Below are 11,764 nucleotides of genomic sequence, written 5' to 3' on the forward strand. Positions count from 1 at the left end.
TATGCAGAATTATCTAGAGAGAACACACAGAACTACATATGGTGTATGTATGGATTAGCTATTCTTCCTGCATCATCTAACAGTGCTTCTGCTTAAAATGAAGCATTTAACATGTGTATTATCAAAGCAACTGTAAAAATTAAATTGTTTTAGAAAGGTCCAACCTGGCAATACTTCTTAAATCATATTGTTTTAATATCCATCAAGATGACTCAATCCCGCTACATTCCCTCAGGTTCTGAAGATTATTTGTTATTCCTTGATAACGCTGGTTTAAATGCAAGAGATGTGTGTAAGCATCCTGCTAAACCATTCGACCGAACGCAACATGAAAGAAAAAAGTCGTCGATGCTGAATATCTCTGTAAACATTAATGTACAAATGTACCTTATTTTTTTTCAGTTACTTGTCCCCTGAACTTGACTGACGCAGAAAAAATTACGATATTTGTGTTTCTCTAAATATACTAGAAATTGAATCAACATTCAAGAAAGTAGAAGTAAACACTACAAACAAAAAACAATACTGCCTTGGTACATTCTGAATAATCTAGAAGTTTGTTTTAGTCATAGTCTCTTCAGCTGGCCATGACCAAAAAACTTTTTAGCTGTCCAGCCAAATTACAGAGTATTTTCTAGTCACAGAAGCTTATCTCTACACCCACATTATGTTAAATTATGTTTCTGTTTTCCTACTTTGATTCTTCAGCTGTCATCAAAGTCACTGCTTAAAATGAAAACACAGTAGTGGTTTCTCAGGAACTTTTTCACATTATTCCCATCCAGTTTATAATAATGATCTCTTGAATTAAATGATCCATAATTGTATAAAACAAAATCTACAATCTGGGTAGTACATGCAGTGAAAAAACAACTGCACAATTTTAGGAGTCTTAAATCCTGATTGCTCAAGTGATAAGTGATGTTTCAAATGAGCTAATAAAAACATCTTGTGTTGTTTGTTGTTGGTTGCGTTGGAGGGGTTTTTTTAAACACTTCCTAATTTAGGCAACAGAATTGCCTAAAAGGCGGCAACTGTGCTAACTGAAACACCAAGGGAGATGCTGGAACAAGTTAAGAGTAAAAGAATCAACAAGAATGAGTATCTCTTTCCAAAATGTCTAGTTGTAAAATTTGTGTCACATTTCCCTGAGCAAAGGACATTGCAAACAGCACTCACATAATGACAATCAACCACCCGAGTTGCTGGTTTCTCAAGAGGGTAATTACTTTTCTTTGAAAATGAACAAACCAGTTGGAGAGAAGAGTAAGTTGTAAATTTATCACTATCTCTTAGCTAACTTAAAAATAAAGTTGATGCTTTAGATAAACATCATGGGTTTCTTTCATGTTTGTAGAGAAAATGGCAAAATGGGGCCCTTTCTTAATCCCTTGTTATTTGTACCTTAAGTCCCCTGTGCTGGTTATAAATGGCTTTTCAAGAGCAGGTATCACCTACACTGTACTTCACCTACACCACTGTTATCTTCTAGTTAATCATTAAATCACTGAAGGGCTTAGGCAGAGTAGGAAAGCTCACCTGAAGCTAAAAATCTAGGCATCTTTCAGCAGGAAAAAAGGTGGAATGGGAAAATTAAAGGCTTACAAATATTCTGAGAAAGATATCACAAGATCCCTACTTTTCAAAAGGCCTAAACAAAGGCAAGTGTGAAACATCTTAGACTGTACCATGAAAAACTGTTTCAACCATAAAATTAAGTGTACACGAAACTGGTCACAAAACTAAGAAACCAAGTACACACGCAAACATCGTTTGGTGTACAAATCAGACGCAGCATCCGTGGACAGAGAGTCCTATTTTAGAGTTGCACAAGCTATTGCAATTAGCACCTATTACTTTGAAAACAAACATACCCATTTTTCATAAAATATATTTTATTCTGTAATTACAGGTGGAAAAGAAACTACTATTCTTCTTTCACCTGCTCCCATCCCTGCTAACACGGTAGTTACAATAAATGGAAAACTAAGAATAATATTGATGGCTTCTGTGATTTATTTCTGCAGTATTACACCTGGGTAAAAGCAAGTTAATTACCCAACACTCCAACTGCTTTTCTTCTCAAGTGCTCTGGAAAATACCCTCTGAGCACATAAGCACTGATAAGAGTGTTCACTACCAACAGCAGCAGCCATAAACATCCTGTGGAGGACAGAAGGAGCAGGTACTCCTCATACGCAGTTCCAGAGAGGAAATGCAAATGCAATTCACCTGTTTGTAACACACCAGTTTGGACTTAAGTGATGCTACAAACCTCTTCCATTACAATCCCTTCCATTTTATTATTCCCATTCTAATGTCACTCAGAAGATTTACCCTTCCATTTACGGCACATTAAAACATTTCAGATGTATCAGCTCTTGCAGAAGCCAGTGGACATTCACCACAAACTGGACAAGACAGACAATGCAGTATGCACTGTCATGGTAATTTTACCCTCTAGCTCCATCCCCTGCAAGGTTCACTTGTAGATGAACCCCTGTCATTAAGAAGAGCAAGCTCGTTGAAGGGTACCAAGAGAATGGCCCAAGGGAAGTTCACAATAGCAAGAGTTGTTACATGAAGGGGCAGCTTGACTCCACAGCATTTCAGCGTCGCACAGACCAGACCATCTCAAACAAGACCTTTTAGTCTGATGGGTCTCTGCTTATCTTTACCAGGTTGATAAAATTAGGAGCTTATCTTCATTGCACTTCTTGCCACCAAATAAGCTAGATGCTCACCATGTCTGCTTCCAGCCCTTCACAGGTATGAAACACAGCTTGGTGACATAGGCTGCGATCCAAAAAGCCCACTATCTTCATTGATGTTTGGAAATCAAGCTCATCAGATACAACTACTAAAGTTCAATCAAAACAGTACGATATTGTCTTCACATCATGTTAACACCTAACCAACAGATGGTCAGAAGGCAAAGAATATTTATGAACAAACTAATCATACTTTCCCTTTTAAGGATAGGAAACTTCAGCACTACTTGAAGTCCTACTTGATGAATTAAGAAAACAAATCCTAAATATGACTAAACCCAGAGTAAATTGTAAGTGGTGTAAAAGAATTTAAGGCGTCGATATCTCCAGAATGGTGATACCTCACAACAGAAACATTTCTGCTGCAATGCAATACTGCAGCCGCATGGAAAAGATCCAAGGCAAGGCAACAAACTTGCTTTAAATTCTGTGCGGAATTCAGACTCTCTTAAAAAAAAGAGAGATGAATGGACTACCAGATTCTGTGAACATTAAAGCGAAGATGAGATATATTAGCACGCAGCTACAGGAACTCAGTATTTACCTGTGACATACCCTGACAAGTATGGGGTGTTTCACAGTTCAACAAGAAACAACATTTCCACAACGGGGGTCACACATAAGCTCTTTGTTTCTAAATTTCAGTTCATCTCTTGGCTATTAGATATTTATTAAATGTGAAAAAACAGGGAGAATGCTTAAAATAGTCATCTTTTAGGAAGATCTAGAAGTATGTTTGCCCTTGATTACATGTCATCATATCATTATAATTACTTGTAATGTTATAATTACAACACACAAAGATCTGTAAGGCAGATAAACTACAGAGTAACTACTTGGATTGACTTTTCATATGACATAAGATTTTAAATAGATGACTCAGCACAGTATTTTCAAAGATAACCTGATGAATGTCCACTCTACAAAAGAGATTTCATTTTTATGTATCTATTTCAAATGTGAAATAAAAAGAAGCAAACAACACAGTTATCCTGCTAGAGCCTTTTTGTTCACATCTAACTATTGATGAATACACTATGTTTGGCCTATAATTTTGTTGACTGCCAAAAGTCAAAGTTAATAGATAGCCATAAACACTTAAACTGTGACTGCTTTGAGCTTCAAGGCGTACTCTGTCACAAAAATCATGCTCTTTCAGGCACAGTTCCAAAAGGTGACCCAGTCCAGAAAAAATGTTTGCCCTCTGAAAAAAAACCCCAAACACTATTTATGTGTAAAATTCTTCACAATGTTTTAGAATGTTTATGTTGTATATGGAGAGTTCAGTTCACCTTGGATGATTCTCATTATTTCACAACCAGTAAAATGCTGATGGAATCAAAAGTCAGTCTTTAGAAAGAGCGATGAATTTGGCTGAGTGAGAAGAGAGGTCAAGGCTAGATCTGCGATACCTAGTATAGTCACTCACTGCCCTCCTCCATCCCTTTTTAAAAATCAGAAAAACAAACAAAAATAGCTTTATATAGCACAGAAGAGCAATTACTTTTAAAAGCTGCATTTAAACTCTCAAAAGGAAAGCAAGTCAAAGCATCCTGGGCTGGCATTCAGTTCCCAGTCTCTTTCTTCCCAAGAGAGCTCTGTTTAAAATTTCTGACTTGCTATAGATTCTGTAGCAGCATCCTCACATCAAGTAACAACCTCCAAGGCCACCTTTCCCTCCCTAAACTCAACAGCTGTTCATCTTCTCTCATGAGTACAAGGCTTCATGAGAAGCCTTGTCCTATACTGTGAGATGTGTTAAAATTAGTACAGAGTGCTTTGATTCCAAATAAACATACCCACCTCCTGGTGTTCTCCAGCATACTTTGAACTTTCAAGTTACAAAACAGCCTATCTCAGACATCATCTGTCATAAATACGTGGCCCATCAAATCAAGTAACATAACTGGTCCAGGGATTCAAGCATAAAAACAGCCCCAGATACCCTTATCCATCTGCTACCAGCTTCAGAGACTATAGGAACCCACACACATTGCTCAGTACCTTTTAAACACTAGAGTACATTGATTCATTATTCATGCTTACTTCTCCAAGTCTGTTTTCACTTACTCTTAAGGTATGTTATTCAGCACCAAAAGAACAGTAAAACTAAAAAGCAGAATTTATCACATCATCGAGAGAGATCCGATTAGTCAGATGCAGCTGATCTTTTCAATAATTTAACCACCTTCCTTTTTGAAAAAAAACTTTTTAAGCTGTTAATCTGCTGATAGCAGGAGTAATACTCACAGTTACTTATAACTCCTCCAAGTGGGTCACCCTTGAAATCAAACTCAATATCCATATATTTTCCCTGTGAAAGCAACATATTTTAAGACTATAAGTTCTGTTTAAGAAAAACAGGTCAAAACATTTGTTAAGATGATGGTTGGTCATTTTTTACACTCTAAAAGAGCAATCTGGCAACCTCCTGTACAGCCTGTCGAACTGTGAAAACTAGAAAATGATTCAATGCTGCTAAGACAATTGCATTATCACAGCCAGAGATTTTCACGAGAATAGCTTTAATCAGTTTTGCAATGCCACCCAGTAATTCGCTCAGTTTCGAAGTTTATGTAAGAAAAAGCACGTGACACAAACTTTCAGCAGAACTCCAAACAATACTTGTGGCCATGTAGGTATTACTATGCTTATTAACAGAAGAATGCAGGAAGAAGTTATCTTCCACACAGACGTATTTGTTCAGCGTAGGCTCTGCTCAGAGCGTGAATCAAGGCGGTTGAAGGATAGCCGCTCAGCTTGGCTTGGAGGACGGGCTGGCAACGATCACTGTTAGTAATTGTGGGGTGCCTGTCCCTAAGCGCGTGCCTGCCTTGTAGAAGTGATGGATTTTTCCCACTGAACTCTTTGCCTCGTAACTCAGGAGACCAGAGGCAACAATTAACAGACTGCCACCGCAAAAGCCATTTCATTTTTAGCTGTACTGGCGCAGTGTGTTCCCTTGACTTCTGTTTGACTTTTCCACATCGCAGAAGATTGCTCTGGTCTTTGCATCATTTTAATTTATGTGACAAGTGTTTAATGTAGTACGAGCTACGTTTAACAGTGACAAAATGGACAGACCCATACTGTGTAGAAAAGGCAAAAGCAGCACAGCTCACATTGGCAAGGAAGTTTACAAAGATAAAAAACTGCTGGTAGTAATTCAACCCAATTCCACAAGCCAGGCACAGAAATGATCTCACCACCCTCTGGTGCTTACTTAACAGAGGACAAAGCCAACCTATTGAAAAGAGGAGCCTGGTGTTTATACTTCCTTAATCACTGCGTCTAGGAAGAGATCTTTTGATTTTAATTACAGAACATAAAAACCAAGCACTTTACATTGACTCCCTCAGAGATATTTTCTAATTTACTGGGTATTTTGTCAAGATTGGCTTGAGTCTACTTAAAACTCTATTCTTCTCCCTGCTGGCAGTTGAGCCAGGCTAGACAGGACAGTACTTGTACTTTCTTGTTTGAAGTTAATTCTGAGCTGATTCAAATTTCTGAGATAAAGAATTAAATCAGATAATTAAATTTTAACTTCCCAAGGACTGGGCCAGCTGGATGTTTCCAGAAGTATTTTTAGCTTTGTGTTTATAAGCCAGGACTTGAAAGGCAAAATACTAGTTGATTGCACTTTGTCCTGGAAGGACTTCTGTTCACAAACAGCACCTCTCCTCTTCGTTGTCTCCTTCTCCTTTCTGTAGTATGTCATCTCTGACAGCTGAAGTTTTTCAACCTTTTCTGTTCAAAAAAATGTTCTACTGTGCCTCAAATTTTGGCCCTGACCTTGCTTGCATGGACATCTGTGGAGCCCACAGGGCCTGCGATGGAGACCCTTTGCCCGGTTTGCAAGCAGGGGCAATCAACCCTCGAGAATCTGGAGGGAAAGGGAGACAAGTCTGTCGTGGAAAAAAAGCTGCTCTCCAGTGTCACCATATCCCAGGCCTTTATCCACGTGCTTTTACTTGCAGCACGCCATTTTTCCAGTGTACTAATCTGTTTTCTGTTGTCTACTTTACACATTGCACTCTGTATTATTCTTCTGGACACAAGTAAGCAAATTGGAAAGCTGAATTCAGTCTTCTGATTTTAGCAGGAGAAACTATGATGAATACTCACACTCTGAATCTCCCAATTCCAGCTTCAACTTTTTTTTTTTTGCAATTGTCAATGTCTCTAATTTCACATGCAGTTTCATGCTAAAACCCTCAAAATTTAATCAGTTCATTATAAAGTATTCAAGCAAAAAAGTCACATTGTGAATGTTTATATTAATACTAAACTTGTAAACACAAGTTGAAACATCATCGAGAGAAAATAAGAACCTGAAGTAGGAATTTTAAAAAAAAATGTATATACATATATATAGAAAATGAGACCATGCAGAAAGATTGACTTGCTAAGCAGAGCAGTTGTTAGGCACATGGTCACTGACATTAAGGTCATCAGTGCCATAAAATTAAAGAATCCAGCTGCGCTGTAATTAAATTTTCATCCGGTCACAGACTGTCACATCCTTTTATTTTTTTTAAAACCACTACTTTGATTCTCCATAGAACTCTATGCCCACATCACAAAACAGGGTTTCTGACAAGGAGGTGAAGCCTATTTTAAAAACAGGGGTGACTGCTAATAATGCACTACTAACACATTGTGGAAGGAGAACATGCTTGAGTGTACAAAATGAAATATCGATTGCTACTGAAGGTGTTTGCCTTCTCCAAACATCACAGTTCTCAGACAACTACAAGAAAGTTCTCTCTCCAAATTATTCACTTCCTCCTTACAGATGCCTTGATGGCTAATATGGGGGAAAACAGACAGAGCCAACTACGTAACATGCTCCCATAAAAGAAACTCACCCTTGAAGAAAATACTTACAAATCTAGAGGAGTTGTCATTCCTCACAGTTTTGGCATTTCCAAAAGCTGGAGAAAGAGAAAAACAAACCAAATCTGTCAGTAAAAAAAAATATTTAAATGATAATTTGTCTCCTCCTCTTCATATATTTAAAGGAATCATAGACTTCTGAGAAACAATACCCTGTTCACTGCATGGGTATCAGCCACTGGGGATAGACAGAGTGTGACTGACACGATCACAAATGAGAAAACACACTTATGGAAGTCCAAAGAGTTTCTTCTCAACACGCTTTGTTTAAAAAATGTGAAAGAAAAACATACAGGAGGAAATGGTTCCAAGTCAAAACTGAACCTGGATCGAGCATATATCCTTGGCGTTTGAATCATCAAATTTAAATTTTTATTACCCAAATAACTTTAAATATAGGAAATACTTCTTTCTCTTCAGTTCAGAGAAAGCAATGAAACTTAGTTTCCAGAAATGAAGATGGTAAAAGATGGAGGCCACAACTGAAGAAATTTGTCACACTTAAAAATATATTTGCATGAGACAGTTTAATCAAGGCTTTGAAACAGATGTATTTACACTATTCCAAAACCTTTATCCTAGTTTAAGCTGAATTTTGATCAGCTGAAATAAGTCCGATTTACAAAGAAAGTCTAAAACATTCTCTTCAGCTTGACCTAAATTAGGATTTTTGAATGCTTTGGCTTTAGTTTCATTAGCTCACATTTTCTGATAATGAAAACTTTCCAAGAAAGGAATTCCCAGGGCCATGTTCAGATGGGCAGCCACCACCTTCAAACACAGGCAGGACAAGAACTCAGAGTAGAGGACAATTCAAGCTCTTAAAATCACACAATGTCAAAGCACCCTGAGTCAATCAGGAGTGTACCCTGCATTATTAAGTGGTGCGCTCCTACTCCAACAGGAGACTTTATTTATTCCAGTGTTTTTTTATATAGCATATGTATTTTCAAAGATCAAGTCAAGTCAATGTTTTTTGGACAGAAATAAATACATGCTTTTAGGCTCCAACAAACTTGCATGAGTAGACTTATTCTTGATCAAAGAACTGAAGCCAAAAGAACAAGTTTGTTGCTCATGAAGGCCAAGGATAAGTGAAAGAATTGTTTTTAAAATCTTTATGCCCTGCAATAAATCATCTTTTCAACAACCAAATCTCTGAGCTGCTTTTTCTTAAACAGAGTGCTGAACAGTAGAGTCATTTATAACTGCACAGAATCAAGTACAAATGTCCTATTATAAAGCACGAAACACATTCCTGGGTTTTCTCTTAAGTTCATTGTTTCTAAAAGTTAATTTACAGTAGCAACTGTACATTAAAAACAAATATATCCCGTAAGATAAATTATGCATATGTAACATTTATGTCATTTTCTTGTACTGCAGCTCGACTGAAACAGAACTACATAACCAAAGAAAAATAAATCTAACCACAAATGCCTAATTTCTGTCTAAAATGTATATAAGCAGTCAGGCTTGCTCAGTGGCCTCATGGAATAATCCAATATCCTACCTTCCAAAAAGCTAAATAGGCAGCTACCACAGCACCAAGGAGAGCAAATAATACCTTAAAATGATAAGGCTCTCTTCTGTAAGCTTACTATATTCCTCTTGCATTAAAACAAAGATTCACAAACCAAAAAGAAATCCAATAAATTTGTCAGTCCCTGAGGAGGAACCTAGCTTTGGCAAGAAAAGCCTCTGTACTTCTCATACTATTCCTGTCTGTATCTGAAATCTGCCTTCCGGGACAGTGGTAAAAGCAACCCAGCTCTTTGCTGGGAATTCAAACCAAGGGAAGATTGCAAACCTCCTATTCAGCTTTAAGTGGAAAACATCTAATCATCAAAGAAAGACTTATCCAGCATTTTTATTATTCTTACATTTGAACATTTCATCCTTTCTTTACAAGCCTTGGCTTACAATTTTTGGTTTGTGCACCACATTTTACTCATCCTCTCACCACTGCTCTCAGCCCACTGTTTCTTTCCCTTACCTTTTTTATAAATTTTTCTCCCTGGTTCTCACATGTATAATACATAGGATGCTTGCTCCCTAAGGTCTCCAAATCTTTGTATATACGTATAGATCGCTAGGCAATAAATAAAACGTTGACGTTCAACAGTGTTACAAACTCTGCACGTCATCTAGTCATAAAGCAAAATTACTGTACAGCAGTCATGAGTCTCGGCACCACAACAGCATAGCGCACTGTGGGAAAGACTAAGCCAGAAATCAACACAATAGACCTAAATAAGTCAATGCTAAACAAGGGACTTCTGAAGGCAATTATTAGACAATGGGACAAAACCGCAGGCTTTGAGGATCATATATCCTATATCCAGGAAAAAGAGAAGATCCTGTTTCTGGCAGCAAACATCTTTAAAGTAAAATGACTAATTAAAAAATGAAAAGTCTTTCATGAGAGAGTAGGAAAGACAGTTGTCAGGAAGATGGGCCAACAGAGTCACCAGACCCAGGGAACAATAAGTCTCAGGGAACAACAGGCATGCATATGGATTGCCTTAGTTTTTTTCTAAGATCCATTTCTTCACTTTTTTTTTTCCCCCTAAAAGAAAAATAATGCTTTACAGAGCTTGTTTGTTTACTAGAGACTATAATAATATAATCTGGGAGGAAATGAATCAGAGGGCCTGAACTGAAGTTAAGCCTTTTGGTACAGCCAAGCATCTTCAAGGCAGAGTTAAGAAAGGGTACGCCCTTAGAGAGCAGCAGGAGTAGTCTGGGAAACATGACCTAACTTCCTAAGCTCTCGTTTCATGAAGGAAATGGTTTTCATCCCATAGAATCATTTAGGTTGGAAAAGGCATTTAAGTCCAACTGTTAACCTAACACTGCCAAGCCCACCACTAAACCATGTCCCTAAGCACTATATCCTCACATCTCTTAAATACCTCCAGGGATGGTGACTCAACCACTTCCCTGGACAGCCCCTTCCAATGCTTGATAACCCTTTCAGTGAAGAAATTTTTCCTAATATACAACCTAAGCATCACTTGGTGCAACTTGAGGTGATTTTCTTTTGTCCTATCACTTGTTACTTGGGAAAAGAGACCAACCCCAACCCCTCTGCACCCTCCTTTCAGGTAGCTGTAGAGACCGATAAGGTCTCCCCTCAGTCTCCTCTTCTTCAGGCTGAACATCTCCAGTTCCCTCAGTTGCTCCTCACAGGACCTGTGCTCCAGACCCTTCCCCAGCTCCACCGCCCTTCTCTGGACATGCTCCAGCACCAAAATGTCTTTCTTCTAGTAAGGAGCCCAAAACTGAACCCAGGATTCAAGGTGCACCCTCTCCAGTGCCCAGTACAGGTGGATAATCACTGCCCAGGTCCTGCTGGCCACACTGTTCCTGATGCAGGCCAGGATGCTGTTGGCCTTCTTGGCCACCTGGGCACACTGCTGGCTCATATTCAGCCACTGTCAATACCCCAGGTCCTTTTCCGCTGGGCAGCTTTCCAGCCCGTTGTCCCCAAGCCTGTAGCGTTGCAGGGGGTTGTTGTGACCCAAGTGCAGGACCCGGCACTCAGCATTGTCGCACCTCATCAATCCAGCCTGTCTAGTTCCCTCTGAAGAGCCTTCCTACCCTCAGGCAGATCCAAACTCCTGCCCAGTTTGGTGTTGTCTGGAAAATGACTGAAGGTCCAATTGATCTTCTCATTCAGATCACTGACAAACACAGTAAAATGAGCTGGCCCCAACACTGAGCCCTGGGGAATACGACCTGTGACTGGCCGCCAACTGCATTTAACTCCATTCACTACAATTCTTGGGGCCTGGCCAACCAGCCTGTTTTTTATCCAGCGACATGTGCTCCTGTCTAAGCCGCGAGCAGCCAGTTTCTCCAGAAGAATGCCAGGGGAAGCAGTGTCAAAGGCTTTACTAAAGTCTGGGTAGACAATGTCCACATAGTCCCTTCATCCACCAAGCGGGTCACCTTGTCATAGAAGGACCAGATTCTCAAGAAAACCTCTCCCTAACTGAATAAAATCTTGTGGTTGCCTTCACAGAAAGCATCTATGGGCTTGGACACCAAATAGCAATTAAACAACTGATAGAGTTTTCAAATCCAGCTCA

At 38.9% G+C, this 11,764-nt stretch overlaps 1 protein-coding gene across 1 annotated transcript in view; it reads right to left on the reverse strand.

The window, feature by feature from the left end:
* Positions 1-11,764, reverse strand: part of MYO1B (myosin IB) — an 83,110-nt gene that overhangs the window by 46,261 nt on the left and 25,085 nt on the right. The window contains exons 5-6 of the mRNA XM_010152385.1: positions 7,662-7,708; positions 5,022-5,085 (exon numbers count right to left, since the gene is read on the reverse strand). Of these exons, the coding sequence (XP_010150687.1) occupies positions 5,022-5,085; positions 7,662-7,708 (111 nt within the window). The remainder of the gene's footprint in view (positions 1-5,021; positions 5,086-7,661; positions 7,709-11,764) is intronic.

Source organism: Eurypyga helias, unplaced genomic scaffold, assembly GCF_000690775.1.
Source record: "Eurypyga helias isolate BGI_N326 unplaced genomic scaffold, ASM69077v1 scaffold10100, whole genome shotgun sequence".
NCBI classification, from domain to species: Eukaryota; Metazoa; Chordata; class Aves; order Eurypygiformes; family Eurypygidae; genus Eurypyga; species Eurypyga helias.